We start from the raw sequence: 25189 nt of genomic DNA on the forward strand, positions 1-25189 counted from the left end.
CCCCTGAGCCTCTGGCCTGTACCACAGTTCTGTATGCACAAATAAATAAATCTTTAAAAAAAAAAAGTCTGTCAATAAACAAATATATTGAACAAATGAGCAAAAGGGTGATTGTAGTGAAAAGAATGTAAAGAATCATGGTGAGGACACAAAAGAAAGACAGTGAGGCTTGACCCAGCAAAAGGTAGTGTTTGTAGTACACATATTTGTTACCGAAATTCCTACAGGAAAAATGACTTGTTGAACCTGAATGCCTGATCCCAAGGTGTCCCCTCCCTTTTTCCTGCCACTGAAACAACTGTGTTCAGATGAGGAGAAATTCCTGTTGGCCAGCACAGGCCTGGTTACACTTGGACCTGGTTACACTTGGCATGTGAGCTCTGGGGCGTCCACCTGTGTGACCTGGAGTCCAGCAGAATAAGTCCTCTTGGGGAGGCTGGCACTGACCAGAACAGTTTCCATCCTCAGAGCCTCCAAGAGCAAATTCCTGGCAGCTTCTATTTCCTACCATCAAGGCTTATTAACACCAAGGTCTAGTTTCAGAGGGTCCTGAGCCAAAATCAAGATAACTTAAAAAAACAAACAAACAAAAAAACTAGGGGGCATTTTTATTTATGAAATACTCATTTTGCCAGGCAAGAAAGTACAATACCAGACTATGTGGGTTCAAGGTTGGACACTTGGCAGCCCACACTGTGAGGATTAATCGTCCCACAAGGAACGGCCACTGAGAGCAGGATGCATGCTGGCACTCTGCATGTTCAAGTTCTCCCAGCTGCCTGATTTCTGGTAAAAAGTGGGAAGGAAAGGGAGAGATGATGGGGAAAGGAGGAGGTGGGTATAAAGCACCCATTTTGGAAGTTCGGTAATAAAAATGTGAAAGAAGGTTGCTAGAGAGAAGTATTAAATTTTTCTTCTTTTTAAAGAAAGGGTATGAATAAGGTTTGAAGGAATAAATGGAAGCAAATAAACCTCAGACTGACATATTGAATTATATATATATGAAATGCTTTTCAAAATAGGCACTGCTTTTATCCTTGCAGAACTTGAAATGCAATGGGAATTAGAAAATATTCTGGCTACTTAAAAATAAAGTCTTTTCAGCAATAATACCAGAGAGGTAGACTTCTACATGTCTTCTTGGAAAATTATAACAGCTATTTTGTCAAGGATTGGGGAGGTTATAGAAGCCACTTGTTTATTTCCCATTTCATTTCTGATTAGCAATTAAACTAAATTAGTCTATCTGCTGTACACCTGTCAATCTTAAACTAAGTACAGGATTTGTAAAGAAGAAAAACTATTTCCCAAGATGGGTTTTAATGTACTACTCTTATTTTACCTAAAGGACATTGCGAATTCATTCAAGTGTATCAATTATATATCACACACAGAAATAATTCATTAATTTTACATCTACATACTGATTAGAAGGCATTGTTTCCTTTATATCTGAATGTAAAATACAGCATTAAAAGATAAAAGTTTTCTACAAGTTATTATATCAAATGAGGCTAAGTTAACATTAATTATTCATTTTCCTTTTTTACCAGTTAGTATATCAAGATTAAAATATAGTCATTTGAGGCTAACAAAAATGAAAACAGATATAATATCAATAATGAATGAAGCAACTAGTTATTCTCATGGTTTCACCAATTAACTGGAGGTATCCTCGTTCAAACTTAAAAATATGCTATATATGGAATTTTTAAAAATTCTTTAAAAATTATTAAAATGACCTCAAAACACAAACAAGAGGTGTTTTAGTTAGCCCCGTACTCAGATGGAGAGAAGGCATGAGGTAGGTTCAAGTTGAGTATTACTGTGTAAAAGCCTTCTAAAATTTTTTAATGTTTTTTCCAAAAGAACCCAAGTTTTATTTCTTGTTTTGCTTTAAAGCAGCTACTTCTAATTGAACAAGTTTAAACACATAAAATAAAATTGGGCAACAGCTCCCAACTTCCACATGACAAGTTATTTACATTCCTCTGATCTGAAACCTCACAGCCCATACAGACGCAGGGTGTTCCTTCTCAAGGTGAATTTAAGGGAGATTCCACAAAATCTCGAATCCATTTCACTGTATCTTCTGTGCCATAATGACAATGGGAACAAGAACAACAACAGAGTGACTCTGAGCTCTCACATCAAATGTTGTCCTCACCTTCTGGGGGACGGAGACAAACACCATATGAGGCTTAGCTCCCCAGAACTACCAAGGACACTGTGCCCAGCCTTCCACAGGTGACTGCCTCTGAGCAGCAAACTCTGCTGTGCAGAGACCTGAGGCAGTAGGCCCTTACCCTGCTGTGAGAGAGGAAGCTGAGGCTTTGAGAAGTTAGATGATTTTCTCAAGGTTACACGAGTACTAAAGGTGGTGGAGAGAGGCTGGGAACTTGGGTTGGAGCCTGAGCCCGACTCTTGGCCACTATGGCATCCTTATTCGAAACTGTGACGAGACATCTCCTAGAAGAGGAATGAGATTTTCCTCTACTGGAAACCTAAGGACAGAGTGTTGCCCAGGGTAGGTGAATTATAGGCCTCAAATGTCTACTTAACACCAGCCAGAGCATTTTAATTATTATGCTGTTTGAAATGCAGCAGGCAGGAGGACTGGGCAATATTAGAGGCACAAACACCCTAGATGAGGGTTGGCCTGGTGACTAGAAGCCACTTCAGTGCAGAGTGTTGGGGTTGTGCAAGAAGCAGAACCAAACGGGTGGACCGCCTGCCCAGGCACTACGTGTGGATCAACAACCCCGGCATCTGAAAGGGCCTGAACACACAAATCCTAACTCTGGCCAAGCAAGGAGTCAATGTTCGGTGCACCTGAGTTTTCAAGCAAACTGAAAAACACTTTAGGATTGGAACTAGGAAGCCATAAAAAGATGACTGTTTATTACAAACTGCTGGGGACCCATCTGCCTGCTCCAGGGGCACCCAGGAAAGGCCAGGCCACCATCCTCACTTGCATGTTGCTGTTGCCATGAGGCTTTGTGCGGGGTAGGGAGAGCTGGGTGCAGGGCCCTCCCTTACTCAGTCCCATTTCTGCCCTGCATTCATCTATAAAATGGACACGTAACTAGCTCCTCATAAGACATGGTGAGAATCAAATGGGAAAACGGAAGTGAAGCATCTGACACGCTATGATCCTCAGTAATTGTTGGTTTCTGACTGAGGCGAGCCACAGGGCACGGAGTGTTAAGTATCACTGTTGTTGGGCAAGCAAAACAGGGGCTGTCTTGTTCACAGGGATATAGAGCTACTGCTCACACAAAGAACACTGGGCTCACATTTCCACTTGGTCTAACAGGCACCCCAGGCAGAACACACATCTAAGCAAACACTGACTCTCCCACCCACCATGTCAATTTCTTCACATTGATGCACAGCAAATGCAAGTGTCCCCTTCTTTCCTTCTGGTCCAAGTTCAAGGCCTCATGCTTTCTCACCTGGTCTGCGCAAGAGCCTCCCAACCGTCTCCCTGTTTCTACACTCTGCAATATATTCTTTGTGCAGAAACCTCCAAGAGTCTTTTACACTGTAAACCAATCTGTGTCACTACTAAGTTCAAAACTTCAGAGACTCCCCTCCCCCATCCATCTCAAGTTCAAAGACAACTTTGCTAACATGATAGACCCATGAGGCTCTATCTGACCAGGCCCCACCCTCCTGCCTTCTCCACCTCCAGACCTCATCCTCTCCTCCTCCATCCTCAATGCTCCTCAATCAGACTAGCTTCTGAACATTGGCCCCAGCTCACCAGGCACCAGGGCCTTTGCACTTGCCAGCCTCCATGGGAATGGTCTCAGGTCAAATTCCCTCCTACTGCATGTCCCTGATGACTCCATCTAAACCAGCCCCACTCCATCCCTTTTGCCATCACTCAGTGGCTCCTCCTCTATTACTACCTGACATATAAAACCAGCTTGTCTGTTTACCAACTACCAGGATGCAAGTTCCTTGAAAGGGACTTTTATTTATTGACTTATGCCTATGATTAGAACAATGCCTACCAGAGAGTTGAGGCTCATTCAAATGAGCATGGCATTGTGATTTAAATGAGCAAAGAAAAAAGCATTATGGTCTCTCAATTTCTAAATATTTAGTGTTATGTACTTGTCATAATATCACAGAATGACTTTTTTTCCCCTTAGGTAAGGGACATTTTTTCACAAGAGCAATGAAACACACCATGTACTCATCCTAATACTGCAGAGCTCACCACTTCCTTGGTGTAGGGACTCCCCTTCAGCACCAAGAGGGGAAAATCTAAAGAAGTGGAAATTATCAAAGATGATGAGTAAATCGATGAGTTATGAATTGAAAGACCTATACTTGAAATGTGAAAAAAAGCAGAGCAGAAAATAATTTATAAAGCTACAGATTTTAAATATGTTGAAAACATTTAAAAATAATACAGAAAGTATTTATTAGGTTAATTTGTCAGTACATGCATACTTAAAAAAAAAACTTAAAGTATATCTTAATACGCATTATAAAATATGAAAGTGCAGCTCTAAACTTCCTAGAGGACTCCTAAATTATTTTAAAATATGCATAGGAAATAGAAAGTTGGGTGGGATTGACTCAAGAAAAGTGGGACATGATTGAAATATTTAATCATATAGAATAGCAGAGGAAAAAAGAGATCTTTGTATGTCACAAATTTCTATGGTTACAAAAGTGGAGGCTGCTGACTACTAACTGTGGCTTTGAGTTATAAATACCTGAGTCATATGTACATCATCTTTATGCACTCAAGAGTTTCCGAAATAGACTTATTCTGGACCGTGAGTCCAGTTTTTAGCTGCACAGAGCTTGCTAATTTATTTGCAGAGAGTCACTTTGGAACTGATTTTATCTTTGAACCCATGCTCCTAAACTATTAGACAGCTTTTAATAACTGAAAACTTCTTAGCCTTAATGTTAATTCTTAATTTGAAATGAGGCAAACATGTAACGTAGCACTGAAAATAACAAGACTCCAATTTTTCTTGGTGCCCATTATCTCCCATGGTCCTCTCCACGAGACCTAAATCCCAGGCAAATGGAAGTGTCTCCTGTCCCTCCACCAGAAACTACCCCCTTTCCCTGCTGACCATCAGGACAGTACAGCATCCTGACGCTCATTTTCTCTCTATGCTGGTGTGATCCTCCCTTCCTGTAAGAAGCCCTACAACCTTTGTACTTTTTACATGTTGTGCTTGGTCCTATATTAAAATGAAGCTCTTTCCATAATTTCCTTTACTATGTTGTAGGTATCCTGAAGGTGAGGACAATCTTATTAATGTTACAAATATGATTAACTATGGTTTCAAGAGAAAACTTTGTTGTTAGAATGGAAGTATCCCACACCCTTTCCTGATACACTCATTTAGTCAATCAGCAAGCATTTCTAAGTTCATCCTAAAGTACTTCTCACATCCCAGCCTCACTAAAAGCTTTGCTGAGCAGGGCAGGGATGGCATATTTGTGGTAACTGCTGCCACCTCCCCCTCTGGAACCACCCTATAGCATATGCTGTTAAAAGATCATAAAGACACCTTCCCCAGCTCAGAGTCTTTGAGATACTGTTGCAGGTTTCACAGAAGGGATTGTCCCAAGGCCATTTTCTATACTGAACCAAATTCTGGCACCTGTTCAGCTTTTTCATTGGATTTAAGAAATAATATTCAACCTAATAATCTTCTTTCACATGCCCAGTCTTCCAGTTGTTTTTAACGACTACTTTCACAGCATGTTCCTTTACTCAGAAAACCAACTTTTGTGGGTTCTACTTCAAGGAATAAAGAATTAAAAGTTCAAAATTTAACAGGGCCAGTGAAACTTAAGCTCTGTGAGCTTTGTGAGAAACCTCTATCATCACTGGAATCAACAAATTGCAATTTAAACTGTAGGTTCACTCCTTACTAGGTGTGTGAAGTTGGACAAGTTACTCAACCTAAGTTTTATTTCTCATTGATAAAAATGGGAAAAATACCTCTTTCCCCAGAGAACTATTGTGAGAATTAAGACTCCAGAATTTTGTATGTCCAATATGCCATTCACTGGTTGTGTTGCCTGCCCCCAGCCAGGATCAACCAAAACTTCCCAGGGTTGGAGTGAGGATATGGAGGTATCACATGCAACAAGTTGTTAAAAGTACAAACTGCTTTAAAATGTTCCTGACTAACTGGACTCCTAACTCAGGTTTTCAGATTTCTCATGAAAAAATGAGAATATAGTCATGACTAGATGTTCATGACATTCCTGCTGGGCTGTCTGAGTTTTCTTAGGGCCAGAGAACACCTGAAGTAACTGCTAATCCTACAGGTTTCTAAGTAGGGTGTGTGCAACTGAATTATTATAATGTCTGCTATGCTGATTTTTAGTATTAATTAATTAGGACATCCCATATCAAGAACTTCTCATAAGTGTTGTATTTAATGCTTTTGATCACTGTTGGATTTTCTGACTACATGTAGCACGCATTTATCAAAACAGCGACATTTAATACACTCACAATGTTTACCACCACCATCACTCTCTAGTTTGAAACATTATCCCAAAAGAAACTTATAACCACTGAGTAGTCATTCCCCATCCACTCATCCCCTCATCCCCATGTCACTACCATCTGCTTTTTATGGATGTGCTGATTCCAGGAATCTCACATACAGTATATGGCCTTTTTATCTGACTTCTTTCATTTAGTATTCTATCAGGGTTCATCCACGTTGTAGCATATATCAGTTCCTTTTCCTTTTTTATGGCTGAATAATATTCATTACATGGCTATAACATGATTTGTTCATCTACTCATCAGCTTTGGATATTGGTTTCCAACTTTTGGCTATAACGCTGCTATGAACTCTCATGTGTAAAGTATTATGTGGACACGTTTCTTTCTCTCAAGTGAATACCTGAAGAGTGGAATTGCTAGGTTTTGTGGTAACATTCTGAAGAACTAGCAGATTGTTTTCCAATGCAGCTATCCTATTATACATTCCTACCAGCAATGTAAAAGAGCTCCAATTTCCTTACATCTTTGCCAACACTTGTTATTGTCTGTCTTTTAAATTATAGCCGCTCTGTTGGCTATGATGTGGTATCTCATTGTGGTTATGACTTGCATTTCCCTAATGGCTAATAATGTTGAGGATCTTTTCATGGTTTTGTTGGCATCCTTACTTTTAATGATTTTGCTAAGTCATCCAGACCAGAAAAGAGTACCTGGAGAAGTATATTTACTCCCAAATGACTGAAAACTAAAAAACCCTCAGAACTCAACTTAGGAAATATACCCACTCTTGCCACCAAGACTGTCACTCTCCTCATGGCATTGTAGTATGCCTGAGAACAGGTGCCTGGTATGGTCAAACCAGCTCTCACCCCCGTCATTACCCTAGCAACAGCTGTCTCTGGCAAGTCCTTCTACTTTTACTTAGTTGTCTTCCTTCCTCAACCTGTCAACCTGTTTCTGTGCACCTGACCAGAGCTCCTCTTTCTTGGTGTGCTCTACTGTACTGTCCTCTCCTTCATTTGCAAAGTAGAACTAAGTGGTTTTGTTTCTGTTACACAGTTTCAGGCTAACACACTGGACACACATTTTTAATAGGGTGTGTGTAAGTAGCTCTTGGGAAGGATGATGGTGGTTGTGAGGCAGGAGACCTGCATAGCTGCTGGTGCACACCTGTCCAGTTATTCTCTGGCCAAGAGGATGAGAACAGTGGTCCCTACTCTCTCCTCACTTTGAGTTGATAGCACACAAAATAACCTTCTAGGAGAAAAAGACCAATTGGAATCTAAACAAGATACTTTTCACATACTTCAAAATTTGAAGATTTAAGAGAATGGGCAAGTATAATAAAATATGAAAAACAGGTAATGATGTTTCAGATTTATACCCATCATACAGTTATGTAGCGTTAAATGTTAAATTGACTAAACCTGATTTGACAACTTGGCTTTTCATCTGTAGTTTATATTAATTACAGTGCATCATTTGCACATATAGCTACTTCAAAGCTGAGTTTAGGAATGCTTTTCTTAAACTTCTCCAAAGAAGTACAGTTTACAATAGAGAATATTCCCTTAAAACTTTAGGAATTTATAAAGCTGTATTTATATTATTTTATAAAATATAAACCTGTCTTTCTCCACAATTATAGTTATAATCTTTCTTGTCCAAAAAGAGACCAAGATATGATGAATAAGCAAATGCCAACAAAAAAATTGAAGACAAATGTCACTTGCAAAATCTAAATCATTTATCATATGTACACTTCCAGGAAAACAACAACAATCTTTTTCTAAGTCCCAAATCAAAATTAAATTATGAAGTTGGACTAAATGGTCACATTACAAATGCTCCTAAATATAGACTTTATACTTGAATCAGTTTAAGGCTATCTGATGATTTAATATTTAACACACCCTTTTGTCTGCTGAGCTATAATGGGCAGGATAAAATAAAACATGACAGAGGAAAAAAATCTTCTGACATAAAGAAAACCAAATATGGCATGGTAAGTCACAGAGCTGGCAGGCTATCTAGGATCAATTTAACTAGCCACCAAGCAGCTGGGTGAGCTCCGCAAGATACTTATTACTCTTGGAAACCTAGTTTCCTCATCTGTAAAATAGAAATAATAACAATACATACTTTAGAGGTCTGTCATGAGAATATAGGTGTGACTTTGCAAGATGCTTAGAGCAGTGCCTGGGCTATATAGCATGTGGTACTGTAAGTAAATTAAATAAATCTCTTATTGTTGCTTTTCTTTTCTATTTTCATGGAAGGATTCTAACCTCTTTAAAGTCAGCCTAATGTACAACTAAAAGATAGTAATTTTGTAATAATCACTGCTTTGACTTAGTTTTACTTTCTCATTGACTGTGGTGTCAGTTCTCATATTTTATCTGGTCCTTACAAATATACTTGTAATGTTTTTATGAGTTAATAACATTTCTTTGAGATATTTCAGATATTTTTTTCTATTTTGATTTTTAAGATCTAAGGCTGAGTTTTCTGAGTGCCAACAAGACAAACTATAATAAATATTTTTTAAAAAATTGCATGACCGGTAGGCATTTTATGATGACAAAAGAAAAATCCTTATTTTCTGTAAACTCTGCTGGTGAAAAGATAAACTCTTCTGTTTTGTGCTGAATTTAAAAAGTTTGCCCAAACCATTTAATACATAATTCAAAATAATGTAACAGCTGACTAAACTGGAATGAAATAACATAGTCTAAATTTATGTGATGGTAAGCTTCAAGGTCCTCAGAAAAATTTATAAATCCCTTAAAGAAAGTCTCCTGTTATTTCTTGAGAAGTAAATGAGAACAAGCTTTTATTTTTCTATGCTTTAAAAAGGATGAAAAAAGTGATTCAAGGTTTCTTTTAAATATTTTGCCAAAACATTTTCCTCTGGCCATTTCTGTTTTCCTTTTCTGCCTTTCAATATTTTTAAAGTTTTAAAAAATAAACGTTGCTTGATTTAGGGATAAAACTGAAGTTTTACACAGATCTCTGTTTCCTCTTTTAAATGAGCACTGTTCCTTGTGTCAAACTGTGCACACGTGATAAAGATTTATGTGTGTTACTGCAGGTATACACCCTGACAACCTGAGTCACATGAATTATTATTCATGGCGGATTATTTAACATCAAACATAGTGGATTAAAATATTCTACCTGCCAAATCCTGGCTACAGAGCTCTGGTTTTTTGGCTTTGGCTTGTTTGTTCCTCTCAATAAGGCAAGGTAAATATGCACTTGAGCTTCTTATACCACTTATACGTCTGTGGTTGTTAGGATCACGTTGCTAATGTTTGTTAGACCCAGCCGCTAGGCATGGAACTACTTTTTCTTTGGAGAAAGGATATCAAATCTCTCACGTGATCGCTCAAGCCTCACATTTATGCAACTGTAGGACAATAAAGGTCACCTACCAGCAGGACAAGGGCCTATCATGGACCAGGTTGTAAATATTTTAGGATTTGCAGGCCAAACTTCCCCACTGCAACTACTCAACTCAGCCACAATAGCCTGAAAGGAACCAAGGAAATACATGAAGACAAGGGTTGGCTCTGTTATAATAAAATCCTATTTACAAACAGGTGCTGGCCAGGATAGAAATGTGTACAAAGATAAGCAATAACCAGAAAGAACAGTAAAGGTGCTCAACATCATCAATCTCGGGGAAACGTAAGTCTGAACCAAAATGAGATACTACTTCCCACTCACTAGGATGACTTCAATTAAAACAAAACACAGTAACAACTGTTTACAAGGACATGGAGAAACTGGAATGATTATTCACGGCTGGTGGGAATGTGTAAGGGTATAGTCACTTTGAAAAACCGCCTGGCAAAAGGTTAGATGAACAATTATTATTATTTGATTCAGCAATGTAAACATACATACACACAAAATACATACACAAATGCTCACAGAGGCATTTTTGTTAGAAGTCAAAGGTGGAAATAACCAAAAATGTCCACTGATTGATAAAGGGATAAACAACATATGACACAGCTTACACAATGAAGATCATCGATTCATAGAAAGAAATGAAGTATTGATAGATACTTTGAAATCATTATGCTCAGTGAAAGAAACTAGTCACAAAAGATTGTATACTATATGATTCCATTTATTTGAAATGCACAGTATAACCAAATCTAAACTCAGAAGCATGATGATTTGAAAAACAGAAAAGATGCTCAACTCTTAGCTTAAGATGAGACAACCAAAAAAAAAAAAAAAAAGATAATAAGATAATAAGACAGCACTATTGAAACAACTATGTAATTTTTTTACAAATAAATAAATATGCTTTAGTTCTCCGTATTTCTAATGCTTTCAATTACTGTGTGCTAAATAAATAATAGTTTTACTTTTTTTTGTACCCCCTATAAATGTTACACATTTAAAAGTGTGTTTTTAGTAAACCTTTTTAAAGGACACAGGACAATCACAGTTTTCCCCATTGGTTGTTCAGGTGACACAGTGCTGACTTGCATGGCTATTTGTATGCTGTGCAAAAGTGACTGGCTGTATTTAAAAGCAATGAGTTAAAGTTACCATTCCGAAACAGGGGAAAAAATAAGGGTCATCCCAAAGACAGTAGAAGAAAACAAGGGTGCTGAGTAGAGATTCATGAAATAAAAACCAAAGACACAGTGGTGAGAAACGAAAAATTGGTTGATGAACAATCAAGGGAAACGTATATCCCAACAAACTTACATTACCCACTTTACGGAAAATCTTTAAAAAAACCAACTATTTTCTGAGTTCTTGAACACTTGTGCATACTGAAGTGGTAGCAGAGACACATCCTTCGACCTCAAAACCTTAGCACCCCCTTTATCCTCCAACAGCCCAGTCGTGTTGCCTTCATCTGGGCACACCCCGCATTGGTAAAGCTCAAGTGTTGCAGAGCGGTGCAGTCGCAGGTGATGTCTTATCTTCTTTTGTCCCCCAGTTTTAAAGCATGAGACCATGCAGACACAGGCAGGCAAGAGAAGCCAAGAAAAGAGAGAGAAAGGGAGGCAGAGAAAGTGCACCTGTATCACCACTGTAAGATGCCTAAAGGCTTGAAAAAAATCACAAGGGCAGAAAAAACAAAAACTTACCCAATAACTATTCCCCTGTATTTGGAGGCCCACTTCGCAAAAAGGGAAGGACTCAGAAGGAAGGCAGTGCAGTAGGCTTCTGAAGTAAAGGGGTCCAGTAGTAAGGGCCCAGGAGAAATAGCAGCGAAGTAAACCCACCAATGTGAAACCCCATGGAGGAGGGAAGCATTACTCCAGCCAGAGACAAGTGAAATGCAGAGGTGCTGCCATCCACAGCACAGCTACAGCAGGAACTTTATTCCTTTCATTAAAATCACCAAAACAGGACAACACCGGAGACCTGAGGCGCGCACGCCAAAGACGCTCCCGGCACACCAACGGCGACCTCTGCCCAGCCTAGGTCCGTCAGCAGCCCTCCGGCTCTGGCCTGGCCTGACGCGCCTATCCTCAACCAACGCAAGTCTCAAGCCTGACGACTCCAAACTTAGTTCCGGCGCCTACTTTTGGGACCCACCCGGCAGGTGTGCGGGCGGCCCAGGCTTGGTTTTCTATGAGATGATCTACTTTAATACTGCTGGAATTAAGATGTCTTCAGTCCTTTCCTCCAATCCAGAAGATTTTGTTCTCTTCATATAGAATAGGAGTCATGTTGGTCAACATGCTGGTGCTTAAAATTGAAGATTGTAAAAGCTGTTTAACTTAAGCTCTATGCTGAAGTAAAATTGTCTTGGAAATACTAAGTTGGGATAACCTGAATCTGTTTCTGGAACCATGAAAATTTTGCTGGTTTTTGACTTTGACAATACAATCATAGATGACAATAGTGACACCTGGGTTGTACAGTGTGCTCCAGAGAAAAAACTTCCTATTGAACTACAAGAGTTTTATAAAAAAGGATTTTGGACAGAAAAAAAAAAATCGTCAAAACAAAACCTTTAATATCACAGTTGCCCAGACTAATAAATGTTCTCCTCCAGCTTTTAGCTCTTTTTAAAAATTTCAACATTAAAATGAAAAATGCTCTTGAAACCAAACTTCTAGAAATAAGAACTCTGCAGTCTCCCTCCTTTCTTGTCCCTTCACAGCAAAACTTTTCATTGAATTTTTTATAAGATTATTTTTGTGGAAAAATAATGATTTCTCAGATGATGCTCTTTAAGAAATGAGAATTTTGAGATGAGTCGTGAGTTGCACATATGTATTACCTCTTCAGTTTTATCAGATGGAATTTTCATGTTTACTTATAAGTTTCACAATCATGTTAATGGATACGAGTACTAAAAGTCAGTAACAGTAAAATCTCAGCAAACTTCCTGAGACCGTTCTCTTTTTTCTATGCACTGTCCATAACTCATACAGAGAATTTAAAAATGCAGGGCAGTTTTATTTTTTTATTTTAAACAACAAAAATTTAAAAGCTAAGAAAATAAAAAAAACCTCTAAAACATGCTCTAACTAGGATAGCATTTTATCATGAAATTGCCATAAATTAGTAGAAAATTAATCATTATGACAATAGTGAATATAAACAACTTGAGCCAAAAATAAAACACTGCAAAAGTGATTTCCATTTCCTTGGAATAAAATACATATCCACATGAAAGTAACTTCACCATTGCAACACTTTTTCCTTACTGAAACTGATGTTTTAAGCCCATGTTTATAACAACACGGTTGCTGTGGAAAAAAGTTGATTCAACATGAACTCAGCTGAATAAAGTAAGGTGTGGAACAGAAGTCCTATTTAAACAGTGGCAAGAATCATAAAAGATTAAAAAGGCAAACAGAACCATGGTGAATCAGAGCACCATATGTTTTAAGGCAAGGGACATGCATTCCCCTCCCCCATGCCTGACACCACAGGGTGTTTCTTTTTAACTTAGTCCTATTTTTGGAAGCCTGTAATCATCTCAATCACCTCCCCCCCTAAAATGTCCTAAGTTTTACTGTTGGCTTCTGTCTACATAACTCTGGGTGTATTTTATAAATTGATCCTGCTTAGGATAGAGTTACTCTAGTACAGACCTCGCTAGAACACACAGAAGTTACGGCACTAACAGAACACAAATCAGGCTTTTGCTATTTTTCTGCATGTAACCGGTTCTGTTAAATATAGCAGTGCTGACGGATTCATCATATAGCATCACTTTGAGCTTATAGTCAGCCTTCTGTTTACAGGTTTCAAGACTTGTTGTAAACTCCTACAATGTAAAAGCTGTGGGAGAATGCTGATGAAGGCCCAGGAAGGCCAGGTCCAATTCACATCTGGCAACACTGACCAACTAGTCATCACACCTCTAATTTGTCCCTCTGCTTTTTTGGTTCAATCTTGAAAATACTCAAGGCACTGTGTGTGTGTGTGTGTGTGTGTGTGTGTATACACATATGTATAGGTGGACATTTTATATGTCTACGCACACACACAGACATAGAGAAAAATGGTGTTAATTATTGGAATCTTAAACACAAGCCCCTATGCCCTCCTCCACTTCCATTTCCACTTTTTAATTAGACTATTCTTTAAACACACATACATCCACACAATTTCCTCCTAGTTTTCTGAACCTTTCACATTATGAGGAATGTTTGTAAGCCAGAAATTGACCCTCTATAAAATAAAACACTCAACATTTTTTAAAAATGATGCTTGTATGTGAGGCTATTAAAAACCTCAACCTTCCCCTCAGGAGATGGTACAGTGAACAGACTCTGTAAATAGAAACCAGGTCTCCTCCGCAGCTGGCCCAACCAAAGGTGTGGCTGCCCTCCGCGTGCGCACAGGAGACCGATTCATACCAGCAAAACCGGAAAAATCACAACTTGAGAGCAACTCTGGAAGCAGCAAGAGCCAAGAGCCCAGTGAGAAGGAGTCTAACTTTCTGCCTGGTGAGTCACAGGACACACTCATGCCAGAGTCTGCAGGCCCCGCGTGCCCATCTCCTTCAATTAAGAATGTAGGTCAAAGCTCCCTGGGCTTGGTGCTTGCTTTAGGGACCAGAGGGGAAGGGCTATGGCCCCAGCCCCAGGGGCAGAGGTGAGTTTCAGGGAGCTGGAGGCGGGTCACCAGCCGTGGCCTGCTCTCCTTGAGCTTCCACTTATTTTAACAGACTGCAGAGAACTCAATCACCTGAAGTGCGTAATTTGGAGTGCTTGTCCAGCTCTCCTTAAGATTCTGGATTGGAGCCACTTCCTGTGTTCTTATCAGGGCTCACAGGGTAAAAGACCCCAGAACCGCAGCTCAAGTTGGGTTTACATATAACGAATGGTCAACTCACCCAGTTCTGTTGACACGAGGGACCCGTTGGCCATCTCACCAATCTTGGCCACTCCATCATAGTAGGCTTTCCCTGCCAAGATCATAGCTAGACAGAAAGAGACACACAAAACCATGACTTAGAGAGAAGTGACACAGATTTCCTGTCTAATACCCGCCCCCACCCTTCTCAGTCTGGCTGCAGGGAGGTTTGGACTTGTGTCAAGAGTGGCTGCAGAAGGCATTACTTGTGCTTGACAGTTGTGCTAGGGCAGGAACTCCCCCATCCATAGGAGGGCCTCCAAGCCCCCACCTTGGACCAACTCTGGGGAGCCCTTAGTAGCAGATGCTGGAAGTCCAGAGAAGGCCCTGCAGGCTCCAGATGCCGGTGCCAGAATGAATGTGTTCCCAGCATCGAACAAGTGTTGGGAGCTTATCTACTCCAGCACAAGCCCTTTTCCCAGCTGATTATTCTGCAGCACTTGGGTCTGCAACATTACTAGCTGGACTTGTGTGGGGTGGCCCAGGAATCTGGTGTTCTAGTGGCATTTTTACTTTTTCTATTGAAAAAGACATTCTGAGACACAAATAATAACATATGTACTGCCAGGGGCAAATTTACAAATTGCAAAATCTATTGTCATTCCAAAAAGCAATGAGATTTTTTCAAAAATAACTGAGTCTATTTTTTTTTTTTGGCAGTGATAGGAAACTTTATTGCTATACAAGCAAGATCTAATTTTTCCTTTTAAATAGACTTGAAGACACACACTCTCTCTATTTTTTTTAACAGTTTATTTTTACATCATTTTGTACATTTTTTTTCCCATCTCAATTGTAATCACCGCGGGTTTCCCATCACCAAGTCACCCGTGTGCCATCACCATAATCCCGTGCACTTTCCTCTCTACCCCCCCCCCGTTTTTGATCCCATTCCCCACTCCACCCCCACAAAATGTCTCTGGTATATGGTTGTTCATTATTCTTGTTATTTTCGCACCTGTTCCATTATACTCCTGCTATGAGTGAAACCATCCGGTATTTTTCTTTCTCATTCTGGCTTATCTCACTAAGCATGATCTTTTCCAGCTCCATCCAAGTTGCTGCAAGACATGTGTTTCTCTTTTTGGTTGCTGAGTAATATTCCATTGTATATATGTACCACATCTTTTTAATCCAATCATCTACTTTTGGGCATTTGGGCTGCTTCCAACAACAAGACCTGCCTCGTTAGTGTGATTTTGAAGAAAATAATTTATTTCATTTTACTCAAAGACTGGCTTCATACATAGAAATGCCATTTCTCCCGTAGCATTGGAGACCACAGGATTTGGGGGCTAAAATTACCCTTGGGTCTCTGAGATTCCTTTTCTTTCACTATGAAGAAAACTAAAGGCCATACTAGCTGCTTGCCCCAATTTGGAGTGGGTATTCTTTTAAAAGATGGATTTTAAAATGCATTCAAGTATAAAAAATTGTGGGGAGGGCGTGTCACAAAAATGAATGAAATATATATATAGTCAAAAATATTGTGGGCCCAAAAAGCAGTATTTGTATGGCACATTAATCTATTTTAGCATTTATTGTAGAGTTAAAACTTGTAAAAGTGGTAGCCTTTTTCTATGTATAAGTTTAGGAAATGCAGTGCTTGTGATACTGTCATCTCATGAGACTGAGGATAACTTTATACAGATATTCCAAGGCCTCACTTAGTAAGTTAATCTACCTGACAATGTTAAGACATGGGTCAGTGATTCTATTACCCCATTTCATGAAGGAGCAGAGATATTCTGGGACATGCCCAAGGTCAGTTGGGAGTCAGAGGCAGTGCACATAACTGCAGATGAAATACTTCACTTCTAAATTATGGTGCTTTTTGGCTCTTGGTCTCAGCTAGAGCTGAAAGGAGATGACTCCACCTAACAACAAGATTTGTAGCCAGTAAACTGTCAAGTTAATATATGTTATATTTTAGCATGAAGATTGCAAATCACCAGGTACTGATAAACTGAAAAGCAAATTAGCAGGAGAATGGTACATGGGATTACACAAGATTTAAACAAAATTTTCGGTTTGCATTCCACATTAAAATGAAATTTTTCATTTACTGTTGACTTATTTTTAAAACTCTTTAACTTTCTCAGTCTAGTAAACCATCCTTGCTTTTATGATGTTGAATTAACCTTAAATATTGCATAATTTACTCACAACTAATAAAAAATAAAATATTTTCATAATTTTGCCCTTACTCTCTTTGCGAACAAGTGAAGAGACTTTCTGCCGCTTACTGTTTTAAGGAATGAAGCATGTCATTTCAATTTTAGTGGTTGACCAAATACTTCATCAATTAAATCTACATCCTATCAGATAATTTCTCTTTAACATATATAGACTGTCCATCAGGTAAGTCCACAGTCCAAATAGTTCATGGCAGATTTTTACAGTAATGGCCTTCAATGCATCATATCTCCCAGAATTCCCACATATGGGTGGCTGAGTTCAGTGACTTGCTTTAACTAGTGAGTATCGACCAGTGTAACTCCTATGTGGGCCTATACTTATGAAACAGCGTTGGGAAGGGAATGCCAAGCCTAGTTCAGCCCTAGTTGATTCAGACGCAGGAATGAACTGCAGGTCCAGAGAACTTGCACTACCTTTTCAGGGTCATGAGAAATAAACTATTGTTGTCTTGAGCCACCCAAGACCAAGAAAATGATAAACTGCTGTTGTCTTAAGCCACCACATTGAGGGTAACTCTGTCATGTGGCAATAGATAAATAAGGTCGCATTCAAATACTTTAATAATCTGACATCAGCATCTCACAGTGAGAGTGGGGGGAAGGTTCTGGGTTGGATGCTGTATTTTCTGGCTTAAGTACTCATAAGCAGAGGCTGCCTATTGAAACCTAACATCTATCAGCTAGTTCAGTTCCTACCAGGCTTCTTGCCTACTCTGTTCCCCACAGACCTCTACCACTCAAATTCCTATGGCAGGGCTCATCCCATCCTCTTTGTTAGCCCAGATTAACCTAATTGTTGACTGTACATACTCAACCATACTATAAATTCTTAACATGAATTTTATGTATTTAAATTTCTCAGTGGCCTCATCAAATACAGATGGCCTGCAGAAATTCTGGAAATATCTTATGAAGTGTAGAATAGCCCCCAGGAGGTGTTAAAGTGGTAAGAGCCCTTTGGGGAGGAGCCTAGATAGCAGGATGTTAAGCCACCAGCAGTTTCCTTAGTCACCTTATAAAACTGTGCTTCAGAGAGGAAGTTCATACTAGAAAGAAACATACACACACTGTAGGTCACAGTGATTTACTTCACAGGGACATCTACCGCAATGACTTTGTGGCCTTGTGACTAAGCAATTGCCAAGGGAGAGAGAGTCAGCTGTGCAAGACTTCCAAAAACAAAGTACCTGCTTTTTGAAGGTGGTTAGGGGATGGGGGGGGGGGCGGTGGCGGTAGGGTTCCCACAGAAGTCACTGATACTGGAAGGCAAGAGGGGAAAAGCCAGGCATGCTGCATTTCCCAACCCTGAAAAGGCAAATAGTACAGAGCTCCAGAAGAAAGTAAATAAGTGTGGTTGCAGCTATAGTGCACAGGACAGCAAAAGTCCAAAGTCAAGCCAGTATACTTGCTTTGCTGGGGCATGCTCCTGTTGAGGGTGTGTGAGGCCAAGGTTTGTTTTTAAAATATCAACAGAGAGAAGCCAAAGGTTGGTAATGGCAAAAGAAATACAGGAGAGATATGTAAAAGATACAAAACGTAATTTGAGGTCATCTGAATCTAAAACCCTGGGAAACTAAATTTTCTATTTATTCACTGGGTGGTCTTAGGATAGAGGGTGAAACCAAGGTCTGAATAATTTTGGATTTGACACTTGTTACCTAGGAAGAACTGTTTTAGCTATGTTGGCATTTGGTAATTGCTAACATCACAGGTTTTTAAGGTGATCATTGATCACATTTTAGTAGGGAAATACATGAGTACAGATGTGTCGGCTTCTTCAATGAAGCCTTTCAAACTGCCAGACACCAGCTGTCAATTCAATGCTTGAATTCATTTTAAACAAGCACTCATTTTGCAATGAGGATATAAGTTCAACCTTTAATTTAGACGTTTTCCATTAAACTTAACTTTTTATTTTTCATTTTACTTCATATCAAATAATATGCCCAAAATAAAAAAAAATCTTTATATATATAGAAAAAGGGAAAGGTAACTTCCATGCGGCAGGATAGCAACATAAATACTATAAGTACATATTTTATGTATGCTATTTGCTCTCAAAGAATTTGGTTTAAAAAGTAGAGAACAGTGTTTATGGCAATGATATAAAAGATTAAACCATGTCAAAAAGCATGATTTGATGATTAAAGGTGTATGACCTAGATAACCTATTTAGTTTACTAATTTCACATACACTAATATATTACCATTGCAAAGTCCTATAGATTAAATTATAAATTCCAGTTATTTAAAAAAACTTGAAATTATTTTAAAAATGCAATATTAAACATTAAATTCAGTAAAAGTATTTACTAGGTGATTTTCATAGCAGCTCTATGTATAAATTTAGAAAATAAAAAGACTTACCATTAACAGCTTTCTCATAATTTTTTCCTAGATTTATTAAATTTCGGAGACCAGGATTGAATTGTTCCATAACATTCTGTCAAACAAATATAACAAGCAAGTTAATAAAAGAAGCAAACAATAGATGAACATGTGATATTAAACAAGGATCCCTATATATACTTGATTGTACATTCTACAAACTCATGAAATTGACTGAAAAACTATGAATGGCACATACTCCTCCTCAATGGAGCAGGGCACTTGCAAGGCAACTATAATCCTGCAGGTTGTTTTGTTTGGGTCTATGAAAGTTGCTATCATTAATTTATATTAAATAATTTTTGAGTGTTCTCAGATCCCAAAACTAACCTACTAAATCATAACATTCTACTTTCAGGTAGTAGGACAAACCTGTCAATAATCAGGTTTTAGTATGACTTTGTAAATACTGGTCACTACAAAGCAAGGAAGGGACTGAGAATTGCATTTCCTTTCTTGGTGCAGCTCTTTTGGCTTTCCTGGGATGAAAAATTGGCTCATTTCCCCCGCCCCTTAGTTTTCTATGTATAGTCCTTGATTCTACCCGATGTAGCAAAAGTACACCTGTATTATTTTTCCACTGTACAAAATTGTCAACAAATCTTCCAATTTCATTTTTATCCAGAACTTCAAGGACTCTCTGTCCTCTTGTTCACTCTGGCCTGACTGTCCCTGTCACGTGGTTGCCTTTGCATGTACCTTTCTGCAACTCCCCTCCCGTGTTGGATCTCCCATTAACTGGATCCCTCATCTTCCTCTTTCATAATTTTTAATTCCTGGAACCTAGGAAATAATGTGTAAGAAGTCTGAGTCCCCATGTGTCTGTAATTATCTTTATCTTGACAATAAATGGATATTTTGCTAAGTACAGTATTATAGACTGAAAATAATTCTCCCTTGGAATTTTTAAGACACTACTCTGCCATCTTTAATAATTCACTTTGGTTGCTGAGAAGTTAAGCATCATTTCTTCTATCTTTGCATGACATTTTTCTCTTTTTATTTCTAGAAGACTGCTCTTTATCTGTGTCCTGAAACTACATAAAGGTCTGTCTTAGCGTTTTAATACTTTTTTTTTCTCAATAGACACTATCCACATAGAAAAGTATGTCCTTTGGGTCTGAAAAATACTGTTTTGTTTTGTTTCTCTTCCTTGTTTTGAACTCTAATGAGGATTTTTCATACTGGACTTATTCTATTTTTAAAGCGTTTAAAGTTTCTAATTTGAGCTTTTTCAGGTTTTCTCATTATTCCTTTTAAAAAGCATCCTGTTCTTGTTTTATGGATGTCTCTTCTATGATTAAGTTGTAGGTTTTTTTGTGTTTTCTTCTGGTTTCCCATACCTCATTATTTCATTTTATTGTTTGGTATTTCTCTATCTTTACGGTGTGTGTTGAAGTTTTCCTAAAATAGCTGTTGGCCCAATCAAGGATTCAAGGATCTAATCAGTTCATAGATTAAAGTCCTAAAATGCTCACTATGAAAGGGTGAGTACATATACAGGGCCATTGTTGACTAGACAGGAAGTCACATAGACTTGCAAGTAGATAGATAACCACAAAACAGTAACGGGGGCAGTGGCCTTTCTCTAGAGAATTTTTAGGCAGAGGGAGCTGCAGATAGTAGTGGTGTTTGGGGTAATAAAGGGAACCTGGCAGTCCAGTCACCTTTTATAATCCAATTCTATGTGTCCTCTCTGTTTTCTACCTTCTGTAGGGCCTTCTCCTAAAGTTTTGAGGTGACCTGGGGTGAATGACTCAGTCCTCATCAGAAATCCCCTCTTCAGGTTCTTTGGGGTCTCTTTATGCTTATTTTGGGTTTACTACTTTAAGATTCACACGATGTGAAACTGTAGAGTTCCTGTCATGCTTTACCCAATGATAACTTATATAACCATAGTACATTGTCTAAACTAGGAAAATGACTTTGGTAAAAGACTTAACCTAAACTACAGACCTTATTTGGATTCTTATATAACACATATGGGTTGCGTGTATGTTGAGCACTGCATTTTGAATTTTTATCACATATATAAGTTTGTATGGTCATCACCATAATTAAAATACATAACCATTCTATTAACACAAGGATTTCTTTCATACTACCCCTTTATAACCACACCCTCTCCGCCAGTCCTAACCTCTGGCAGTCACTGGTCTCAATCACTACAATTTTATCTTTGTAAGATGTTATATAAATGGAGTCATACAGCATGTGACATTTTGAGATTGACTTTTTCACTTAGCACAATGCCCTGAAGAGCCATCTCATTTGCTGAATGTATCAATAGTTTATTCCTTGTCTTTCCCTGGTAGTTTTCCAGAGTGTGAAAGTATCATATTTTATATATCCACTTACCCACTGAAAAAAATTATGGTTGTTTACAGTTTTTGACAAATACAAATAAAACAAATGGCTATCAACAAGCACTTACTGGTTTTTGTGTGAACATTAATGTTCCTATCTCCAGGAAAAATACCTAGGAGTTCAACTGCTGCATCATATGCCAGGTCTCTGTTTAACTTTATAAGAAAATGCCAAACTATTTTCCAGAGAAGCAGTAGCATTTTATAATCCCATTGGGAAGGAATACAATTTCAATAATTTTAAAAATCTAGTAACATCATTTAAAAATGGTTATTTACTGGCCCTCCCTGGTGGCGCAGCGGGTTAAAGCACTGCACTGAAAAGCTGAAACCACTTCCACATGAGTTCGATTCCCGCCTGCCCCGGAGGTGACCACATGGTGTGGCAAACCTCTCCTGACCTGCCCGCTGCTCCCCTTAGCATTGTGCTTCATCGATCTGCCTGTTCTGCTCCCCACTCTGTCTCTGGTGAAGTCTTTTGCCGCCCCTCAGTCTCTGGCCTGTACCCCAGTTCTGTATGCACAATAAATCTTTAAAAAAAATTGGTTATTTACTAATAAAAAGATGAAACTATTTTAAGAATCTTGTAAAAATCTTATAAGCCAAGTCTGAATGGTAAAAGCATAAGGAAATCAATACAAAGTTAGCTATGTCCTATGGCAGACAATCACAGATAGTAGCCCCCCAATCTATTTACATTCTTTCTATTAAAGATTTATTTATTTATTCATATGAGAAATATGGTGTAGGCTAGATGTGGGGGAGGGGAGTGAGAGATTCTCCAAAGACAGAGTGGGGAGCAAAACAGATGGATCTACCAAAATACATTGCTGAGGGAAGAGGTTTGCTACACCACATGGGTCAGCTCCCTGGTGCCAGGGACTGAACTCATGCTGTGGGGGTGTGTATGGAAGTGGGGGTTTGTGTGTGCCCCCCCTGTGTTCTTTCTTAATATTCATTGTTTAGCTTATTAAAATAAGGTAAATAGTTCTTGATGTAGGCTTGAGAAATGTCTATGTAATTTACAACATCAAAAACAATGAATTAGTATGACCTTCCAAAGTTAATACCAAGCATAAACGAATATCCAAATGGTTCTCACAACAAAAAGGTTAAGATGAAACTAAAAGTGTCAGAGAAAACAATGTGAGAGTTTTTAAGTTTAAAAGCTCCATAGTTACTTCAATCCTTTATTATTTAGGTTCAGCCTTAGAAACTCCTCCCCCAGAAATGTTGGCCTCTTTGAACAGTGGAAAATTCATTTCTACATTGGCTTTTGGCCATTAACCTAGTCATTTTAACTGCAGTACATGCATTTTTAAGCCCAGGAGCAAAAAAGCAGTGCTGTCTTTCTATTCTTCAATCTGTAAAATTTTGTAGTAGTAGTGATGTCCTTGTGAATTGGGTCTCACACTTTTGGGGACATCTGAGACAAGTCAAAGGTCATACTGTATCTAAGACAGGAACTGTTCATGGAGCCTAAAAGTTGGAGCAAATCTCCAGTAGTAAGAAATAAATCAACTTAAGTTGAACATTGGCACTAAGAACAAAAAGTTTAAGATACTAAATGTAAAACCAGGATGAATTTGTTACAAACAGTAAAAGCTTGGTATGAATTCCACCAAGTTACTACCTGACAAGGAGGATAATTTGCCAAACCAGTTTCAACTAGAATGAATTTCATTTCCATTCAGCAAAGAATATGGAGAGTTATGGTTACAAAATAAAGTGTAGGTTAAAATGTCTGGCAATAGTGCTGTCTACCTGCACCAAGTTTTGTATGAAGAAGCGTTGGTTCTATTGTAAAAGCTCTGAAGCACTGCAGAAATAGGGGCTACTTATTCCAAATAAAATGTTCAGTAGCAGACCACTGGAAACCCAAAGGTACTTTCCACCAGTTTCTACCTCCTGTGAAGTTACAGATCATAATTTTAAAGTGAATTATACAACTTTACCCTGATTTTTACTTTCTCTCCATTAATTTTTCTTTCACTTTTGAAAAATTATTACCTTTACCAACACAAAGCAATAGAGTATGATGTATAAATACAATTGTGACTAACCAGATAATTAAATTAGTGGACTTGGATTTCTAAGAACTGGTTTCTCTTTCCATCTCTTTTTCCAATTCTATATGAGTAAGAACAAATTATTTGATTTCACTGCTTTATTTTTCCCAGTTAAAAAATGTGGTAATATTTACACTATAAGAAGCTTTAGAAGTGATTTTGGAATCTTTCAGTAATAGGGGTTATGCAGGTAGTACATTCTGAATTTTAGATATTTATACACTTTTATTTTATTCTATACAGTCTCAAATTAATCTAGCAATGTCACCAATACTTAGAATAAGCAATCACCATAATTTCATGTGACAAGAATATATCAGTAAGGGACAGCTGTTGGAGAATACTTTTAGATAGAGTTCATTTGTAGAAAATATCACTTCCTCCTTTCTTATGTTGTTGGAAGCTGCTATTCCTGAACTAACATAATCAATACTTGATTACCTTCCTGCCTTTAGGGATAGTATTAGTGAGTAAATCTGGCAAAAGGCAGCTGTTTGTGGGCTAACAGATGGTCAAAAGAATTATGTTTTTCATGCCTATCTTGAATGGGAAACATGAGCCAAGTAAAGAAAATTAGAGAACTGAGATGATTTTTGTTTGCAGTAATAAGTTAGAGCAGAAAATACTCCTACTCTAAATACATAAATACACCAGAATGCTTTAGTCAGTCAAATGTAAATAATGTTTTGGCTCCCCTTCAGTCTGTATTATTTATCTATGCCATGAGCTATCAACCTGTATTATGTATCAGTTTGAATTATCTCTAATTGTAACATGCCATACAAGAAGCAATGGACCTGGGAACAGGGCACTTGGTATGGTAAAACTTTGGCCTGGAATCCTTGGATAAACTGCATTGCTACCTTGTCAAGCTTTAGTATCCTTCTCTATAAAATGGGAATAACCATAATTCTCAACTCATGAGGGGTGTGAGGTTTCAATGAGATGGCAGCTAATGTTATGTGCTCTCTACGCACTTGACAGCGCACACTGAATCAAGTAAAAAGCTCTAAGATATTCCTCTTCAAACAAGTGAGCATTCCCATTTACACATATATTCCCAGGTTCCTCTAGTTTTGCTCTGTAATATGAAAACAAATGACAACGACTCTCCCACCGCAAAGTATCACATCAGAGAAAAGAGGCCATGAATAGAAATCTAGAAAAATATAAGCTGAAAGGAAATCAAAGGTATTGCTATCTCCTTTATTCAACTGAGAACATTTTATTCCTTTTTTTTCCAGTTGAGATAGATTTTGAAATTTATGAAGTGCTATATATACACAACGGAATATTACTCAGCAA

At 38.3% G+C, this 25189-nt stretch overlaps 1 protein-coding gene across 1 annotated transcript in view; it reads right to left on the minus strand.

The window, feature by feature from the left end:
- BAIAP2L1 (BAI1-associated protein 2-like 1) overlaps window positions 1-19501 on the minus strand; it is a 52397-nt gene extending 32896 nt beyond the window's left edge. Inside the window, exons 1-2 of the mRNA XM_012731903.1 lie at window positions 19429-19501; window positions 14844-14930 (exon numbers count right to left, since the gene is read on the minus strand). Of these exons, the coding sequence (XP_012587357.1) occupies window positions 14844-14930; window positions 19429-19498 (157 nt within the window). The 5' untranslated portion in view covers window positions 19499-19501. The remainder of the gene's footprint in view (window positions 1-14843; window positions 14931-19428) is intronic.
- Between the last annotated feature and the right edge of the window lie 5688 nt (window positions 19502-25189).

The sequence above is a fragment of the Condylura cristata genome, unplaced genomic scaffold (genome assembly GCF_000260355.1).
Source record: "Condylura cristata isolate star-nosed mole 26May11 unplaced genomic scaffold, ConCri1.0 scaffold00032, whole genome shotgun sequence".
Classification (NCBI taxonomy): Eukaryota; Metazoa; Chordata; class Mammalia; order Eulipotyphla; family Talpidae; genus Condylura; species Condylura cristata.